We start from the raw sequence: 20,731 nt of genomic DNA on the forward strand, positions 1-20,731 counted from the left end.
AACTATCTAAGACCTCACCACTGAAAAGGGCAGGAGAGACACTGTGCTAAAGGTAAGAGCCTCCAAATTGCCCAGGACACAAAACACAGCCCTATGTTCCCTGAAATAAACATCTCAGCAGCATATGGGAATAAACATGTCCAGAAACGGAGAGGCCACCACTGGAACTAGATGTTGGTGAACAGTACCAAACAATCACCCAATCAGTACCAGTTCAAAAAAACAGATTCCTTGATCACTTATGAGACAGGGTAGTTGAATAACGCATTTAAAAACGTGCAACAGCATAACCCTCAAAGTTTATAAAAGAGAATATACATTTATCAAATACCTGGACTAGGTTGTTTTTAATTCACCCTAGCAACTGTGAACTGAAATACCTTGCACGCTTCTACTCAAAGACACAGGTTGCAATAAGACCCCTTTCAGTTTGGCTTTTTCAAAAGCGAACCAAAGAGTAAGCTAATGCGAATTCAAAATTTCTTCTAAAAGAAATTTCATTCAGGCGCTCAGCAGAATTATTCCTGAGTGGCATTCACAGAGCTATTGCCTTTGACATACACACAAATGTGGGGGCAAGGATTATAAATTAAATCAATAACCTGTTAAGATCTCTTCCATCAGCTTGAATTTTGGGAGACTCCAATAGACTCAAAGCAATGGCAGCCTGAAGATCATCTTTGTTATCATGTGTAAGGTCTATCACTTCTGTAAGATAAACAGAAATTTAATTAGTCTATATATAGAAAACACTGCCCTTCTGTAATACAAGAAAAAGGTAAAGACATACTCCCTAGCTTTCATTACAACAATTGCTCAACTGTGTAACAATTTTATTACCCTATTGCATAGTCAAATGAGTAACTTCAGCTACACTGTAACCTTAGACTAGCCCACAGTACAGAAATAACAAGCTGCAATAATCAAATGAATCAAATACCCTCTTCTGTATTCTCACTCCACAAAGTCAAAAGTAGATCCCATACATGTGGGTTAAATAGTCTCTATTATCACAAAACATCAGCCAAATATCAAACATCCAGGGAACAGATATTTTCAATTTCATACAAAATATTCCAGAGAATAGGGATATACTCAACTAGTTAAGAACAGTAAGAGAAAGAAAAAGTGAAACTCACACATAATACAAAATATTCACAGATACAAAATACCTAAACAAAATATTAGCAAATAGAACCCAATAATATACAAAAAAATTACATATTAAGACCAAGCTGAGTTTACTGCAGGAAAAAAAATTGAGTTAATACTAGATGGAACAGTAAAATTCACTATCTTAACAATTAAAAGAAAAAAATGGATCATCTTAACAGATACAGAAAATGTATTTGATAACATTCAACTTTCTTTCAGGATAAAAACTGAAAGCCAACTAGGAAGAGAAAAACTATCCTTAGGCTGAGAAAAAGTATCCCTGAGAAGCCCACAGAAAACTGTTATACTTAATGGAAAAACCTTAAGTACATTTGCTTTAAAATCAAGACTAAGACAAACACATCTATTATCACTGCTTTTATTCACCATGGTTCTGGAAGTTCTAGGCAGGCAGTAAGAACTTTTGGGCATGGTGGGTTATGCTTGTAATTCCAGCACTTTGGGAGGCAAAGATGGGAGGATCAGCTGAGGTCAGGAGTTTGAGACCAACCTGGCCAACATAACATGGTGGAACCTCATCTCTACTAAAAATACAAAAAATTAGCTGGGCGTGGTTGCATGTGCCTGTAATTCCGGCCACTTGGGAGGCCGAGGCAGGAGAATCGCTTGAACCCTGGAGGCGGAGGTTGCAGTGAGTTGAGATTGTGTCACTGCACTCTAGCCTGGACAACAGAGTGAGACTCCCATCTCTAAGAATATAAAGGCTGGAAAATAAGAAGGAAAACTGTCATAATTCACGGATAATAATCACCTACAAGGGAAACCCAAAATAATCCACAGCTACTCTGGGCACACTGCCTATGTGGTAGCCCTGTTCCACAGGAGCAGTCAAAAAAATAAAAGAGGCTGGAAGCAGTGGCTCACGCCTATAATCCCAGCACTTTGGGAGGCCAAGGTGGGTGGATCACCTGAGGTCGGGAGTTCAAGACCAGCCTGACCAACAAGGAGAAACTCCCTCTCTACTTAATATACAAAATTAGCCAGGCACGGTGGCGCATGCCTGTAATCCCAGCTACTTGGGAGGCTAAGGAAGGAGGACTGCTTGAACCTGGGAGGCGGAGGCCACGGTGACCCAAGATCATGCCATTGCACTCCAGCCTGGGCAACAAGAGCAAAAACCTCCATCTCAAAACAAAAATTTTTTAAATTAAAAAAAACACAAGTATTACAAAACTGCAGTAATCAAGACTGTGTGCTGCTGGCATAAGGAGACATATACATCAATGGAACCGAATTTACAGTCCAGAAATAAACTCTTACATTCCTGGTCAATTGATTTTCGACCTAAGTACTAAGACAACTCAAGAGGGAAAGAATATCTTTCCAACAAATGGTGCTGTGACAACTGAACACCACATGCAAACGAATAAAGCTGAACTCCTACCTAGCCCCACATACAAAAATTAAGTCAAAATAGATCAAGTCCTCAAAACGAGAGCTAAAATATAAAACGCCTAGAGGACGACACAGGTGTAAATCTTCATGACCTTAGATTAGGCAACAGAATCTGAGATGACACCCAGAGCATAAGAAACCAAAGAAAACATAGAATAAAAAATCTTTCGGGCTTCAAAGGACACCATCAATAAGTAAAGAGACTGCTGGGCACAGTGGCTCACATCTGTAATCCCAGCACTTTGGGAGGCCCAGGCGGGCGGATCACTAGGTCAGGAGTTCGAGATCAGCCTGACAAAAATAGTGAAACCCCATCTCTACTAAAAATACAAAAAAATTAGCTAGGCATGGTGGCAGGTGCCTGTAATCTCAGTTACTTGGGAGGCTGAGGCAGGAGAACTGCTTAAACATGGGAGCCAGGAGGCAGAGGTTGTAGTGAGCCGAGATCGCACCACTGCACTCCAGCCTGGGCGACAGTGCGAGACTCCGTCTCAAAAAAAGAAAAAAAGAAGAAGTAAAGAGACAACTCACAGAAAGGGAGAAAATATTTGCAAAACATGCATCTGATAAGAGATCTATACACTGAACATACAAAAAGAACTCCTGTAACCGAATGAGACACACAAAGAGTGATTTCAAAAACGGGCAGAAAATCTGAATTGACATTTCTCCAAAGAATATACTAGATAAATGACCAATAAGCATAAGATGCTCAACATCACTAATCATCAGAAAAATGCAAATCAAAACTACAATGAGATATCCTTTCACACCCATAGCGACAGCTATCAAAAAATATTATTAATAAGATTGGTAAGGATATGGAGAAACTGGAACCTTTGTGCACTGTTGGTGGGATTTCAAAATGGTGCAATTGGCCAGGGTGGTGGCTCACGCCTATAATCCCAGCACTTTGAGAGGCCAAGGTGGGCAGATGGCTTGCGCTAAGGAGTTCAAGACCAGCCTGGGCAACGTGGCGAAACCTTGTCTCTAAAACATTCAAAAAATAAAAATAAAAAATAAAAAATACCTGGGCATGGTGTTATGTGCCCATAGTCCCAGCTACTTGGGAGGCTGGGGCGGGAGGATCACTTGAGCCTGGGAGGTCTAGGCTGTATTGAGCCCTGTTTGCACAACTGCACTCCAGCCTGGGTAACAGTGAGACTCTGTCTCAAAAAAAAAAAAAAAAACCAAAATAAATAAATAAAATACGGCTCATATTATAGTAATAAAATAAATTACTGGCTCATGCCAGTAATTCCACACTCAGGGAGGCCGAGGCAGGCGGATCACTTGAGGTCAGGAGTTCGAGACCAGCCTGGGCAACATGGTGAAACACTGTCTCTACTAAAAATACAAAACTTAGCTAGGCATGGTGGGACACACCTGTAGTCCCAGCTACACAGGAGACTGAGGCATGAGAATCACTTGTACCCGGGAGGTGGAGGCTGCATTGAGCCAAGATCGTGCCACTGCACTCCAACCTGGGTGACAGAGCAAGACCCTGTCTCAAATAAACAAACAAACTAACTAAATAAATAAGTAAAAATAAATGGTGCAACTACTGCAAAAAAACAGTATGGAGGCTATTCAAAAAATTAAAAATAGAACAACCATATGACCCAGCAATCCTATTTCTGGGTACAGATCCAAAAGAATCTAAAGCAGGGTCTTTTTCTGAGACAGAGTCTCACTCTGTCACCCGGGCTGGAGTGCAGTGGCACAATCTCAGCTCACTGCAGCCTCAACCTCCAGGGCTCAAGGGATCTACTTGCTTCAGCTTCCCAGGTGGCCGGGACTACAGGCACACACCATCACACCTGGCTAATTTTTCTATCTTTTGTAGAGACAGGGATTCACCATGTGGCCCTGGCTCTTGAACTCCTGAGCTCAAACTATCCACCTGCCTCAGCCTCCCAAAGTGCTGGGATTACAGGTATAAGCTACAGTGCCCAGCCTAAAGCAGGGTCTTGTAGAGATATCTGTACATCCAAGTTCACAGCAACACTATTCACAAGAGCCAAGAGGCAGAAACAACCCAAATGTCCATTAATGAATGGATAAACAAAACATGGCATATACATACATACAAATGGAATATTACTCAGCCTTAAAAAGGAAAGAAATTTGAGGCATGCTGTAACATGAAGTCTGAAGACATTCTGTTAAGTGAAATAAGCCCACTGCAAAAGGACAAACAGTGTATTTCTACTTATATGAGGTTCCTAGAAATTCAGAGAAAGAGTAGAATGGAGGAGAGAAAAAATGGGAGTTACTGTTCAATGCATACTAAGTAAATGAAATGTTCTGGAAATGGATGGTGGTGATAGCTGCACAACAATATGAATTTATTTAATACTTCTGAACTGTACATTTAAACAGTTAAGATGGCAAACTATATGTTTTACCAAAAAAGACTGGAAAAAAGAAGAAATACTGTCACATGCTACAACATGGATGAAACTTATGACAGATATTATGCCAAATGAAATAAGCCAGTCACAAAAAGACAACTACCGTATGAGTCCACTTATATGAAGTATTTAAAGTGGTCAAACTCATAGAAACAGAAAGCAGAATGGTAGTTACCAGGGGCTGGGTATGGAGTTCAGATTTGCAATATGGTAACATTCTGGAAGTTGTTTCACAACAATTTGACTATTCTTAACACTCCTGAACTCTATATTTAAAAATGGATAAAGTATTTAAAAATCGAATATTTGTGGTATCTTTAGATTTTATGTAATATGTTTTTTACTAAAATAATAATTTCAAGTAATAAATTATCCAATTATCAGGCCAGGCACGGTGGCTCACGCCTGTAAAACCAGCACTTTGGGAGGCCGAGGCAGGCAGATCACTTGAGGTCAGGAGTTTGAGACCAGCCTGGCCAACATGGTGAAACCCCGTCTCTACTAAAAATACAAAAATTAGCCGGGTGTGGTGCTGTGCGCCTGTGATCCCAACTACTCAGGAGGCTGAGGCAGGAGAATAGTTTATACCTGGGAGGCAAAGGTTGCAGTGAGCTGAGATCACGCCACTACATTCCAGCCTGGGCGACAGAGCGAGCCTCCTTCTCAAAAATAAATAAATAAATAAATAAATAATCAATCCAATTATCACTATAACTATTCCAATTATCATAATTTTGATAGAATATTACCATTCTATTTCCATCTAGGTAAAATTACCTAGATGGTACCTAGATTGTTACCATTTAGGTAACAATCATTAATGGCTGCTGAATATGCTAAGTGAGAAACTTCATAATAGATGAAATAAGCTGACAATACCTAAATACAATTACGATTTTAACAACACAAAGAGGGCAACCAGAAATTATATGCTTCTCAATGTAACAAAATAGAAGATATATACACACCACCACCTATGACCCAGTTGTGCCAGATAAGCATCTGCATTTATAGGAAAGACATGAGACAGAAAAATCCATTGAAAGATACCACAGTAATACAATCGCCAAACTCCAGAATGCGTGAAAATTGACATAACCAAGGACTTGATTTCTTTGGATATTAAGCTGCAAGAAAAGGGGGGGCGGATTTTATAAATAAAGAGAGTCTTAAAAGACACTTCAAACATACTTAATGTTCTAATTTATTTGGATCATTGTTCTTACAAAAACTGCAAACACTGTTAATGAGATAACCAGAGAAATTTCTACACGGGGTATTTGATGATATTAAGGGATCATGGATGATATTAAGGGATTATTTTTAGTGTGATAATGTTGCAGTTTTGAAAAATAAACAGTTCTCTTTTAGAAATGTTACCCAAAAAGCTAAATATAGAATTATCATATGACCTAGCAACTCTATTTCTAGGTATATATACAAAAGAGCTGAAAACGGATACTCAGTGAAATAGACACTGGCTTTATCATGACAGGGATATTCACTCACTGAAAATGCCCATTACCCAGGTCATGCTGGTTAAGGACACCCCTTCAGTGTGGACCCCTCATACAACATGACCATAGCAAAACTGACAAATAGTTCTGGAAGCCTCATTAGATTTGCTATCTTAACTTCCTCTCATGGGTCTTACAGATGCTAATAAAAAACAACAGGATCATTAACAGGAAAATGGAGAAAGGCAGATGGGAAAGTCAAAGGACAAAGGTGGAAATGTTTAAAGGATTATTAAGGAAGTGAGCAAAGAAAATGCTGATGGGGTGAAACTAAGGGGAAAAAGAAAGTTTGAGATAACACAGAATTGATACTGCAGATCAGTGGGGAAATTATAGTCTTTCAATTAAACATACTGATTAAACATTTTAATACAGCACTACCAAAGGTGGCTGGACCAAAGGGAACTCTGCTGATGAATCAACATTAAAGGGCTTCAAACAAGTTTCCTGCATTTACCCCAGTTTGAAGAAACTTTATAAGCTGAAAGGCAGAGACCACAAAGAGAAAGATGACCAACAATTGTGTGGGGCCAATGTTGAGGCAGGTTAATCAAGATAAAGACTGACACACAGCCAAGAGTACTTTGGCTGAATCCCTTGCTGGGGACCCAAAGCCTTATGTACACCAGTGGTGAAGCGGTCAGGGTGGGGAGTAGAAACCTTTCTGGGGCTTCGTAACACAGCAGCACAATGCACTGTGATTCTAAAACCTGTTGATTAAGTCCTAAAGGAGGCTATACTTAGGAAAGTAAGGGTTGATGGAATTAGGACAAAATTTTATAGGCGAGTTGGCATATCTGAACCTGCTTCGATGTGAAGTGGTTCCATCTTTTCTACTTGATTGTATTATGGGGATGGATGCTGTATCAGCCTGGAGAGTGTTCCCTCTACCTACTCCTGTAAAACAGAAGGCATGCAAACTTGTCCTTCAAGCAATAATAATTAGACATGCTAAATGGGAACCAGAAAGATTCCCTGAGCCTACACAATAGAGTGCTGGTAGGGACAAACTGATTGCGGAGTGTTTACCAGGGCTTATGGCAAAAGCCTGTGAGTGCCTCCCAGAGACGACTACTGAGACTTTGGACTAGAGAAGTACCACTTGAGGAGCATTTATTACCTTGCTATGAGACATTAATTGAAGCTACCCTTATAAATGAGGACATAAAATCATCTTGAAACCTGAAATACTCATGCTGTCTTGTTGGGGGATGTCAGAGAAACACTTCAATGAGGATGGCAGTGCCCAAGAGAGTTCCATGATAAAATGGAAACGGTTTATACAGGATTTTGCTACCTGGAAAATGCAAGGAGGTCTTTGCATTCCCCAGGTCGCAGAGCCTCTTTTCCCCTAAGACTGACTCTGGAATTGTGTGAGGAGCTGCTGGATCCTACCCACACTTGGACAGTTTCCCAACAAACAGCTCTCAATAGACCAACAAAGAGCTGCTTAGTTTGCAGATGGTAGTTCCAAGGTGAATGGTTAACATCGTATTTGGAAGGAAGGTCGCCACTGGGATCAAAGAAGGTAAAAACAAATCAGCAGCATGTGTTGATTGCATGCTGTTTTTCTAGCAGTGATGGAAGAATTGAACAGTGATAAAAGCCCCTGTGTTAGGCTTTTTACTCACTCACGAGCAGTGGACAGTGGCCACATGATCAGGCAGGAGAGCAATGGAAAACTGGCCTATTAAAGGGATGCCCATATGGGGCATGGCCCTATAGAAATTTGAAGGGTGCATTAAAGTAGGACATGTTGATGCCAACCAGAAGAAATCCCTTAAGATGAGTTGATATGGGGGTACTGCAGCAGTGCAGAGATGGGCTAAGTCTAGACATGTTCCTTTTCCACCCTCAAGAACAAAATGCCAATAAGAACTGTTCTGTCTGCCAGGAAGAGAAAGATATTGCCGACAGCAATGGGAGGATTCCCTGGTGGCAAGGCCCTGAAGACTGCTGGCCAGTGAGACTAATGCTGGTAACCCTAGGGGACTACAAATGGGTCCTGACAGGTATAGACACTGACTCTGAACTGGGCTTTACTATCCCAACAGACCATGCAAATGCTTTCAGTGCTAAAGAAAACCTGTAACAGAACCACTTAAAAATTTCCACCTTCCTGGGGTGAGCCCTTTGACTCTCCCCTCTGCCTTTCCCCATTCTTTTGTTAATTAACCTAATGTTTTTATTAGCATCTGTAAGACCCATGAGGGGAAGCTGAGGTAGAGCATTTCACATGAGTAGGAAGGGTGACAATTTCCCAATCTAAGATAGCAAATTTGAGAGTAATGGTTACTCTCAAGCCCTGTTAAACAGAGTATGAATAGGTAAAAAATTATTTTGGAAAAGACTGTCATTACCTATAAAGTTGAAGATAAGCGTATCTTAATACCTACCAACTACATCACTGGATGTATACACTAAAAAAACTCTTGCATACAAGGACAAGCAGCATGAATCCGAATAGCTCACAGCAGGCTTGAATAGCAAAAGCTTGAAAACAACCCCAAAGTCAACCAACAAATACATACAATGTGGTATATTCAGACCATGGAATATTACACACCAGTGAAAATTAAAGAACTGCAGTTATAACCCTCCACATGGGTGAGTCTCAAAAAGAACAATGGTGACCGAAAAAAGTTGTAGTGTGTACCAAGAGAATATGAGAATACATGACAATATTCACAGCAGCATCATTCAGAATAGTTCAAAATTGTTAACAGCCCAAATGTCCATTAACACCACCTCGCCTTCCTCCCAGAAGGTTCCAGAAGGTTCTCCTTGGTCTCTCCTCCCAGAAGCCTCCTTGGCTTCCAGAGTCCCCATTTTCCTGGCTTTTCCTGGGCACTCTTCACCTCCCCAGACCTCTGAACACTGGCAGCAACCGGTGCTTAAGCTGCAGAACCTTTTATTTCTCTTATACCCATGCCCTTGGAGAGTTCCTCAGTCTCACAGCTTTACAGAGCATTTACAGGTTATGATTCCAAGTCCACCTACCTCCAGCCTGGACCTCTCCTCTGAACTGTGCACCTGGGTCTCCACCGTCTTGCTGACACTTCTGCCGTACATCTAACAGGCATTTCAAATTTAGTATTCCCAAAACTGATCTCTTCATTTACCATCCAAAATCTGCTCCACCTATAGTGATTCCCATCTTGGTTAAGTGCAACTCCTTTCAGTTGCTTACGAAAAACCATTTTGAGTCACCTTTAACTCCTCCCTCTTTCACAACCCTACCTCCTCAGTAAGTAAATCCTACTGCCTTTACCTTAAAAATACTATATGCCGGAATGCCAGCACTGTTTACCCTCCACCACAGCAGCCCGGCCTGGGCTCCCTGATCTGACCCATGCTCGTCACTGTCCCCTCCCCCACATTCTGTTCTCAACACCACAGTCAGAATGGAAAATGGAAATCAGTTTAGATCATTCCTTTGCTCCAAACTCTTCAAAGGCTACCCACCTAACTCACAGCAAAAGCCAGTACTTAGGAAGGTTCTGAATGATCCACCTCCATCTCTTTCCATGGCCCCATCCCTTTCAGCCCTCCTCACTCACCGAGCCTTACCCCTGGCCTCCTTGCAGTTCCCTGAGCAAGCCAAGGTGCACTCCCATCTTAGGGCCTCAAATGACTTACTCCCTCACCTCCCCTGCACGTTCTTAATTAAAAATCCATCCCGGCTGGGTGCAGTGGCTCACACCTATAATCCCAGCACTTTGGGAGGCTGAGGTGGGCAGATCACCTGAGGTCAGGAGTTCAAGACCAGCCTGGCCAACATGGTGAGACCCCGTCTCTATTAAAAATACAAACAATTAGCCAGGCGTAGTGGCGGGTGCCTGTAATCCCAGCTACTTAGGAGGTTGAGGCAGGAGAATTGCTTGAACCCAGGAGGCGGAGGTTCGCACAATTGCACTCCAGCCTGGGTGACAAAGTGAGACTCCATCTTAAAAAAAAAAAAAAAAAAAAATACTATGCAGCCATCAAAAAGGATGAGTTTGTGTCCTTTGTAGGGACATGGATGCAGCTGGAAACCATCATTCTTAGCAAACTATCACAAGAACAGAAAACCAAACACCGCATGTTCTCACTCATAGGTGGGAACTGAACAATGAGATCACTTGGACTCAGGAAGGGGAACATCACACACAGGGGCCTATCATGGGGAGGGGGGAGGGGGGAGGGATTACATTGGGAGTTATACCTGATGTAAATGACGAGTTGATGGGTGCAGCACACCAACATGGCACAAGTATACATATGTAACAAACCTGCACGTTATGCACATGTACCCTACAACTTAAAGTATAATAATAATAAAAAAATTAAAAAAAAAAAAAAAAAAGTCCATCCATTGGAAATCCAGTCCCCAGCCCTCTTTTTTTTTTTCATTTCTTTCATTTTGTCCTTTTTATCCATGGTATTTATCATATTCTAGTATATTATATAATTTATTTACTTGTTGAGCTTCTCCCACTAAAAAATAAACTACATGCAGGCAGGGATTCAAGAGTGTTTGGTACATAGTTGGTCCTCATTTAAATTAATGCTAAACAATGAGTAAATGAACATACGAAACTTTTTTTTTTCTTTGAGACCGAGTCTTACTCTGTCGCCCAGGCTGGAGTGCAGTGCCGGGATCTCAGCTCACCGCAAGCTCCGCCTCCTGGGTTCACGCCATTCTCCTGCCTCAGCCTCCGAGTAGCTGGGACTACCAGTGCCCACCACCACGCTCAGCTAATTTTCTGTATTTTTACTAGAGACGGGGTTTCACCATGTTAGCCAGGATGGTCTCGATCTCCTGACCTCATGATCTGCCCGCCTCGGCCTCCCAAAGTGCTGGGATTACAGGCGTGAGCCACCGCGCCTGGCCGAAACTTTTTAAGTGCCTAGAATTGTGCCTGCCACATAGCAACAGCTCAGTAATAAGCTGTTATTACTATTATTTTCAAAAGGCTGATGTGATTGACATGGAACTCACATAGACTTGGTTTCTTATTTTCTGCTAGTTCAGCAAAGGACCAAGACAGGATATACGGTACCTACTTGCTAATACTTCCTTGTTGGCAGCACTCCCTTCTACTTCAGATGGTTCTGTAGCAACAGTGTCTTGACTAGGCTCCTTAACTCTCTCATCAGTGAGAAGGCTGACTGCCTGAGTAATGTCACCATTACTGGCCTATGGGAGAAAAAGACAATAGAAATTTCAAAAGTAATCATCATAGAATTTAAAACCAGTTTTGAGTATTAACTTTATTACCCTGCTGACACACTGAGTACTTTCAGGCATAATTCTAGGGTAGAATTATAAGACTATACTGGACAGGTCTAATGTGCTTGAAGCGTCTATCAAACGCCTCGTTACAGGAGTTTCCATGCTCTGATTTCCCACAACACCCAAACAAAAGTGAAATCTCGATGGAGATTTGTTCCCATTGCTTCAGATACTACTACTCATGATTTCTGTGAACAGTCTAAAGTACGATGTGTCAAAAAAGGGGGTTGGCAATTAACATAGACATTCTAAATCAAGTCAGCCCTACAACAAAAATGCCAAGCAGGCCAGGCGCAGTGGCTCACGCCTGTAATCCCAGCACATTGGGAGGCCAAGGCAGGCAGATCGCTTGAGCCCAGGAATTGGAGACCAGCCTGAGCAACTTGGCAAAGCCCCGTCCCTACTAAAAATACAAAAACTAGCCAGGCGTGAGTCCCAGCTACTAGGGAGGCTGAGGTGGAAGGATCGCTTGAGCCCAGGAGGCAGAGGCTGCAGTGAGCCGAGATCACACCACTGCACTGCAGGCTGGGCAACCGAGTGAGATCCTGTCTCCTGTCTCAAAAAAAAAAAAAAGGCCAAGCAGTTACCTATTTTCTAGTGGTGATCTTTCTTGTTTTTAACGTTCTATGAGGAAACATTTCTAACATATATGCCAGGAAAGGGAATAAGAGAACCCCCATGTACCTATCACTTATCTTCAACAATTACCTAGTCACTTAGTCATAACCTTTCTTATTTTCTCTAAACCTCCTGTACTGCCTTAGATATTCTGAAGCAAATCCTAACCATCTTATCACTGGTCAACATTTCAGAATGTATCTTTTAAAAATATAACCCATGGCCGGGCACGGAGGCTCACACCTGTAATCCCAACATTTTGGGAGGCCAGGTCGGGTGGATCACTTGAGGTCAGGAGTTCAAGACCAGTCTGGCCAATATGGTGAAACTCCGTCTCTACTAAAAAGACAAAAATTAGCCAGGTGTGGTGGCACATGCCTGTAATCCCAGCTACTCGGGAGGCTGACTGAGGTGGCAGAATCACTTGAACACGGGAGGGAGAGGCTGCAGTGAGCCAAGGTTGTGCTACTGCACTCCAACCTGGGCATCAGAGTGAGACTCCATCTCAAAAAAAAAAAAAAAGCTATTGTCACGCCTTAAGAGTAACAACAGGTTTTTTCAATATCAGATAACCAGTTCAAACTTCCCTGACTCAAATATCATTTAGTTTGCTGGTTTGGATAAGGAACCATAAGGCTTATACAGTGCACTGGTTGATGTTTCTTAAATCTCTTTTACGCTGCAGGGTTACCCGAACCACAAATCTCCCCCAGCCCCTTATAATTTACATGTTGAAGATACTGGGTCAATCATTTGACCTGTAGAGGTTCTGTACCCAAATGTGCTTTAATTTGGGTACAGAAATAGCTTGAACTGACATAACTATCATATAGACAGCTGCTTGAAAGCCTCTGGACTGGCAGAGATCTGGAAACCAACCTTCAGAGCTTCATGGAGAAAGGAAGGGTCCTGAATGCCTGTGATTTCTCTCAGTTGATTTAACAGCATTTGGCAGCTCTATATTTGCAAAACAAAAAAAAAACCACAAATATGTCAGTCAGAAAGTAAACCTGGGTACATTTAAAGAATAACTAAAAGCATCTTGGATAAACAGGCCTGAGGCTTGCCCAGACTAGAATGCAGTGGCATGAGCTCACTGCAACCTCTGCCTCCTGGGTTCAAGCTATTTTCCTACCTCAGCCTCCCAAGCAGCTGGGATTATAGGCGCATGCCACCACGCCCAGCTAATTTTTAGTAGTGACAGGGTTTCACCTTGTTGGTCAGGCTGGTCTTGATCTCCTGACCTCGTGATCCACCCGCCTAGGCCTCCCAAAGTCCGCTGGGATTACAGTCCGTGGGCCAACGCAAACAGCCCTTCATTTTTTAACTCTAAACAACCAACAAGCTCCAAGTAACAATGTATTGGCTGTCAGAAATACTCTGAAATGCCAAATCTATTTCTCTTTTAAAAGTTCAATCATGGAAAATACCTTTGGTACTTATGAAAGAAACAGATGATAGTAAAATTACAAATATATAAAACATTTAAATGTAATATTCTAGCCTTAATGGACACTTAAAAGTTCCCCAGGTTTTTCTTTTGGTAGGCAGTACATTAAGTAGGTCATATAAGGAGTCTGGAGAATTTGCATGGATATAAAGATGTGCTATTTCAAGCTTTCCTGCACATGCCATTAGTGTGTATCATTTTTCACTGACAATAAGTTTCCAATCATGTAATTAACCAATGATAACACCAACATATTTAAAACTCTGTTTGATTACTTAAAAAGAAGTACAGCTAAAGCTAGAATTTTCTCGATTAAATAAAATATATAATTTCAAAGGGTATAAAGTATGAAATGTTTTCTCTTCATTAACCTAAATCATGGAAAAACCTAAATTGTTAACTTCCAGCTAAGACAAAATCAGTTTACAAACCCTTCAGCCTTAACATCTTCACTCTATCATTTTATCCTGCTTTACACAAAGACAAAATACAAAACACCGATTTGCAAGTACAGCTCAATCTAAACAACTGGCTGGCCCAACTTGAGACACAATGATCTTTTAAGACGAATGCTGAAAACAAAGTAGTTCAAAATTAATTCAGCAACAAGAAATCTAATTTATACCATTCCTAAGATTACGCTTAAATTAAGTTAGTAATATGTCTCAGAGAGATAGTCTACATTTACTCCCAGCTATAATAGAAACACTATCTTATGTTCTTCAACAGCTGTGGGCCCAATGCAACACTAAAGTATTACACAACCAGAAATAACTAACTGAAACATCCCTCTAAAGTCCTGAAGAGGTCTGGCGTGGTGGCTCATGCCTGTAATCCCAGGACTTTGGGAGGCCAGGGTGGGCGGATCACTCGAGGTCAGGAGTTCGAGACCAGCCTGACCAACATGGCCCTGTCTCTACTAAAAATACAAATCAGTTGGGCATGGTGGCACATGCCTGTAATCCCAGCTACTCAGGAAGCTGGGGCAGAAGAATTGCTTGAACCCGGGAGGTGGAGGTTGCGGTGAGCCAAGATCGTGCTATTGCACTCCAGCCTGGGCAACAACAGCACAACTCAGTCTCAATAAATAAATAAAGTCCTCGAAGAAGCATCAACAGTCGTTCTGCTGTAGTTAGACTATAGTCATAGGCTACAAATGGAACCCTACCTTGCTGAGACCAGCAGACTTTCACGCTATGAGTCTTGTCAAATGCAGTCACTGCCTGTGCACTGGGAGAGTGATTATCATACTAAAAGGTATCCAGATTCAGCCTAAGCAAAAACTAAAATCGCAAGCATGTAATTTTTAGAAAAATTAAACACTAGTTTTTTTGAAACTAATTCTAATTGCATTTGATTTTACTGTATAAGAGTGGTACGAATCTGTGTATCTCACAAAAATTGCACATGATTTTCTTTTTTTGTTGTTTTTTTTTGTTTTTTTTTGAGACAGAGTCTTGCTCTGTCGCCCAGGCTGGGGTGCAGTGGCCGGATCTCAGCTCACTGCAAGCTCCGCCTCCCGGGTTTAGACCATTCTCCTGCCTCAGCCTCCCGAGTAGCTGGGACTACAGGCGCCCGCCACCTCGCCCAGCTAGTTTTTTTTTTTTTTTTGTATTTTTTAGTAGAGACGGGGTTTCACCGTGTTAGCCAGGATGGTCTCGATCTCCTGACCTCGTGATCCGCCCGTCTCGGCCTCCCAAAGTGCTGGGATTACAGGCTTGAGCCACCGCGCCCGGCCAAAAATTGCACATGATTTTCTAAAAGATCAACATCAATGTACCCAAAAAAGGGTGGAATAATTGAGACGGGGAATAAGTAGTACATTAATACCAAACTAGCGTCAAGAAGGTAACAATGGGATAATCGCATCTTCATTGGGAATTATTCTGTATAAAAATTAACATTTATGATTCAGAGAAAATAATCCCGGTAAAAAGTAATAGCTGACAGATACTGCTTACTTTTAGCCAGGTACTGCTATAAACACTTGGCATGTATGAACTAATGTAACTCACTGAACCCTCATAACAGACCTGGGACATAGGTATTATGCCCGTCCTACAAAAAGCTGAGGCACAGAGAGGTTAAGTAACTGTACACAAAGTTACTGCTGATAAGGGATGCACTATGCCACGCTGTATTTGAGAAGACAAAAAGATAGGCAAGAATACCTATCTGGTGCAAAAAAATGCAAACATCTTATTCTTGTATTTTATTTATTTAATTAATTAATTTATTTATTTATTTATTTTTGAGATGGAGTCTCACTGTGTCGCCCAGACTGGAGTGCAACGGTACAATCTCGGCTCACTGCAACCTCCGCCTCCTGAGTTCGAGCAATTCTCCTGCCTCAGCTTCCTGAGTAGCTGGGACTACAGGTGCCGGCCACCACACCCGGCTAATTTTTTGTATTTTTAGTACAAACGGGGTTTCACCATGCTGGCCAGGCTGGTCTCGAACTCCCAAGCTCAGGCGATCCACCTCAGGCAATCAGCCTCCCAAAGTGCTGGGATTACAGGCATGAACACGGCACCTGGCCAGTTTTTACTTTCAATTAATTTATTTATTTCTCACTCTGTTGCCCAGGCTGAAGTCCGGTGGCGCGATCTGTGGCTCACTTCAACCTCCGCCTCCTCCTGCCTCAGCCTCCCAAAGTGCTAGGATTATAGGTGTTAGCCACCACACCCAGCCAATTTTTATATTTTGACCTTGATCTTCGCACCCTAACAAGTTTCTTTATTTTAAAATTTTGCTTGTCCTTATATAATCACAAGTTTCATTATTTAGTAGTGCAATCTGTTCTAAACCAGCTATCATCAGAAGTAGAGATGTAAATATTACATTTGACTAAATCTAAGGTGCCATCGGTTACAAACGAAGAAAGGAAAACTGCTGCCACTTAAACTATGACACAATGTCTTAATGGCAGTCCTGGGAGACATATACCACACTAGCTTCTGAAATCTCTGAACTTTTTCATTTATGTTGAGGAATACAGCAATTTCCCCTGCTTCCAGGTGCACCGCCTGGCACGTGATAGGCAATTCTTTCACACGTTTCTCGGCAACAAAACTTAACACAGCAGAATACATCTATAGTGTCTGCCCTTCTGGGTTGCATGAAGCACTTGACTATAGCTCTGCAAGAAAATCTGAAACTGCAAACATTCCTCCAAAGGTAAATATTTTGTTTCATATAAAATCAAATTTATACCCTGCCATTCTGCTTCCATGCCTTGCTTCATATACAGGTTTTTTGGTTTTTTTTGTTTTGTTTTCATTTCAATGTTGAATCACAGTGTAAATTTTTAAGTGACATATGCAATGGCAAGTTAACCATGTATTACTAACAGTACATATAACCTGTCAACTGTTGTTATAACAATAGTAACAGCTATGACCAAGTTCATACAAGTGCAGACAACGGCAACATCACATCTGCTACTTGGATGATAGTAAAAATGTTAAGAACATCTTGATGTCAGAGATCTCAGAATGCCAAATAAATGTGAATCAATGAAATACAGTATTCATATACTAATTTACTAATTATTTACATTTGGCCTTGGATTAAAGTCAGTTATACTGTAATATTCTCATTTATCTTTCTCCATTTTGTAATAGGTAGCAGTGGACATTAATATATCTGGGATAACACAATCAGGAAAGGAAAATAAATTCTTGAGTTCCCTTTTTTTTGAGACAGGGTGTTGCTCTGTGGCTCACTTTTTTTTTGAGACAGGGTGTCGCTCTGTGGCCCAGGCTGGAGTACAGTGGCATGGTACGATCTTAAGCTCACTGCAGCCTCGGCATCCCGGGCTCAGGTGACTCTCCCACCTCAGCCTCCCGAGTAGTTGGGACTACAGGTGCCCACCACCACGCCCAGCTAGTTTTCCTATTTTTAGTAGAGATGGGATTTCTCCATGTTGGCCAGGCTGGTCTTGAACTTCTGGCCTCAAGTGATCCACCTGTCTCAGCCTCCCAAAGTACTGGGGTTACAGGCGTGAGCCACTGCATCTGGCCCAGTGACCTTTTTTTTAAAGGCTACTGGGTAGAGATGACAACTATGTAAAATTATTTTGTATAGCTCCAAGAACAATGTTCTACATGGAAATTCAAATCCAAATTCCTCATCTTGCCATTCAAAGACCATTACCTGATTCCCCGCTTAGCCTGTTCTACCTTTTCTCCTCTCAGTTCCTTACTGCAAACTCATTCTCTCATGCACAGAGTGTTGCTCCTAGAATCACTTGTAACACCACCTACATTATTAAACTATGGTATGCCAACTACATTCAAGGGTTATATTTGTCTTACCTCCTCCATATGAAGTCCTTCTAAGAACTCTGGCCCATACTGTTCTCTCCCCTTTCTCATCTCCCATGTTAAGGAAATGAATAGGCCTGTGACTGAATGTAGCCACTGTCTTCACTTGGCATTTCTCATCATTCTATTCTATTGTATTCTACTCTACTCTACTCTACTCTACTCTATTCTATTCTATGACGGAGTCTTGCTGTCACCGAGGCTGGAGCGCAGTGGTGTGATCTCAGCTCACTGCAAATTCCACCTCTCAGGTTCAAGCGATTCTCCTGCCCCAGTCACCTGAGCAGCTGGGATTACAGGCGCCCACTAACACGATCAGCTTAATTTTTGTATTTTTAGTACAGATGAGGTTTCACTATGTTGCCCAGGCTGGTCTTAAACTCCTTACCTCAAGTAATCCACCCACCTTGGCCTTCCAAAGTGCTGGGATAACAGGCATGAACCACCGGGCCAGACCTGTTCTCTAATTGTTTTAAACATGAAATTCTTGCCTCCTTTAAAGCAAGAATCATGCAATACACTGCCTAATTGGAATCATCCATGGGACAGTGCTGATAATAAAGACAGTTAACATTTATTGAGCAACTACTTTATTATTTTTTTTCTTTTTGGAGATGCGGGTCTCACTCTGTTGACCGCAAGTGGCCTAACTGCTGGACTCAAAGGATCCTCCCACCACAGCCTTCCAGGCTGCTGGGACTACAGGCACACATCACCATACCTGGCTGAACATTTGTCAGGGAACAGGCGCCTTTCATGTATGGAATCCTAATAACAAAGGTAGGCATTGCACACATTAGGAAACTAAGGTTTACAAAACCTATTTATCATCAAATGACTAGAATTAAAAGCTAAATCAAAGATAGCTATAAAACACATAGCTATTAAAAGTCTAAGAGCTTGCTTGAGCAGTGCATTAAAATTGGAACAATACAGAGATTAGCATGGACCCTGTGCAAGAATAACATGCAAATTCATGAAGTGTTCCATAATTTAAAAATAAAAATAAAATGTAAAGAGTATGAATAACAAATTTCACATGCATTATTTATATACATACACAAATGCTATGACATGACCCAGTCTTGTAAAGATTTAGCTAAAGTTCTCAACAGAACCCACACTCCAAATCTTCATAAGTACTATATATATATAAATTAATTTTACAGTAACACTAAACCCATCAAGATCCTACCATATTACTAACTCACTTCTCCTGAACTTCACAGAAAGAGGATTTAAATATTAACTTCACTCTACCTTGCAATATGTAAAGTACACACCCAACAAGGAGACAAGACAAAGCCTGTACTCCTCTCACAATGAAGTCAAATAACTTGCAAGAGCCAACAGGTTTGCATTTCCTGAGTTAAATTCACAATGTTTTCACAAAACAAAAAGCACTCCCTTTTCTTGCCCAGAGGCAGTAAAGAAAGACAGGCAAACACAACCTCTATCAGGAAGGAACTCAAGCTTTTTGACCTCACTGCTACTCAATGGTTTTGATGCAATCCAGCCCACTTCTCAGGAAGGAGATTTTCTTAGAGCAAAAATAACTCACCCACAATCAGCAATTAACAAGATTATTCAGACACTAAAAACATTAAGCTATCAAGTTTTTGTAACAAACAATACCTGGCCTGATCCTACAGTAACTAAGTTAAAACTCTCTGATGAAATAATGCAAAATATTTCATTATTAATCGTTAAAACTCCTAATTTAGCACTGTGATGAGACGCTTTATAGGTTATTCCATTCCTTCAAACAGGGATGCTATTTTCATCATTCTGATGCACATATTTCCTGATCTCAATTGTCTAGTCTTACGAAGACATTTCTAAATTTACAACTATGTAAATAATTAATAAATGTTCCCTTACTCCAAAGAACTACCAAGGTGTGCCTACTAAAATTCCTTCCAAAGCTAAAGATCTGGTTCGCAATTATAAAATAAAACTTAAGTACCCAAGGAAAGCAAAAAAAGAAAAAACAAAAGGAAACAAAACAAAAAACACCTGAAGAGTCAAAGAAAACATATAGCATCAACCCCCAAAACTCTGGCCAAGTGCGGTGGCTCATGCCGGTGATCCCAGCACTTGGGGAGGCGGAGGCAGGAGGATCACAAGATCAGGAGTTCGAGACCAGCCTGGCCAACATGGTGAAACCCCCATCTCTACTAAAAAAAAAAAATATATATATATATATAAAATTCTCCAGGCATGGTGGTGAGCACCTGTAGTCCCAGCTACTCGGGAGGCTGAGGCAGGAGAACTGCTTGAACCTGGGAGGTGGAGCTTGCAGTGAGCCAAGATTGGGCAACTGCACTCTAGCTTGGGCAACAGAGCGAGACTCCAGTCTCAACAACAACAACAACAACAACAAAAGGGCTGGGCTTGGTGGCTCACACCTGTAATCCCAGCACTTTGGGAGGTCAAGGTGGGCGGATCACGAGGTCAGGAGATCGAGACCATCCTGGCTAACATGGTGAAACTCAGTCTCTACTAAAAACACACAAAATTAGCCGGGCGTGGTGGCAGGCACCTGTAGTCCCAGCTACTCA

At 41.5% G+C, this 20,731-nt stretch overlaps 1 protein-coding gene and 1 pseudogene across 33 annotated transcripts in view; one reads left to right on the forward strand and one right to left on the reverse strand.

Moving 5' to 3' along the window:
• The window catches only part of USP28 (ubiquitin specific peptidase 28), a 77,457-nt gene that overhangs the window by 41,763 nt on the left and 14,963 nt on the right, over nt 1–20,731 (reverse strand). For 17 of the 33 annotated variants that reach the window (XM_077964333.1, XM_028833996.2, XM_028833993.2 and 14 more), the window contains 3 exons: nt 13,275–13,352; nt 11,549–11,681; nt 603–708 (listed from right to left, as the gene is read on the reverse strand). Coding sequence is in view for 18 of the 33 variants with exons in the window: in XM_015115753.3 (XP_014971239.1) it covers nt 603–708; nt 11,549–11,681; nt 13,275–13,352 (317 nt within the window). In the remaining 15 variants the exon portion in view is untranslated. The remainder of the gene's footprint in view (nt 1–602; nt 709–11,548; nt 11,682–13,274; nt 13,353–20,731) is intronic. The other 16 variants (XM_077964334.1, XM_077964332.1, XM_077964329.1 and 13 more) reach the window with 2 other exon arrangements.
• Nucleotides 19,072–19,166, forward strand: LOC114672484 (U6 spliceosomal RNA; annotated as a pseudogene).

The sequence above is a fragment of the Macaca mulatta genome, chromosome 14 (assembly GCF_049350105.2).
Source record: "Macaca mulatta isolate MMU2019108-1 chromosome 14, T2T-MMU8v2.0, whole genome shotgun sequence".
NCBI classification, from domain to species: domain Eukaryota; kingdom Metazoa; phylum Chordata; class Mammalia; order Primates; family Cercopithecidae; genus Macaca; species Macaca mulatta.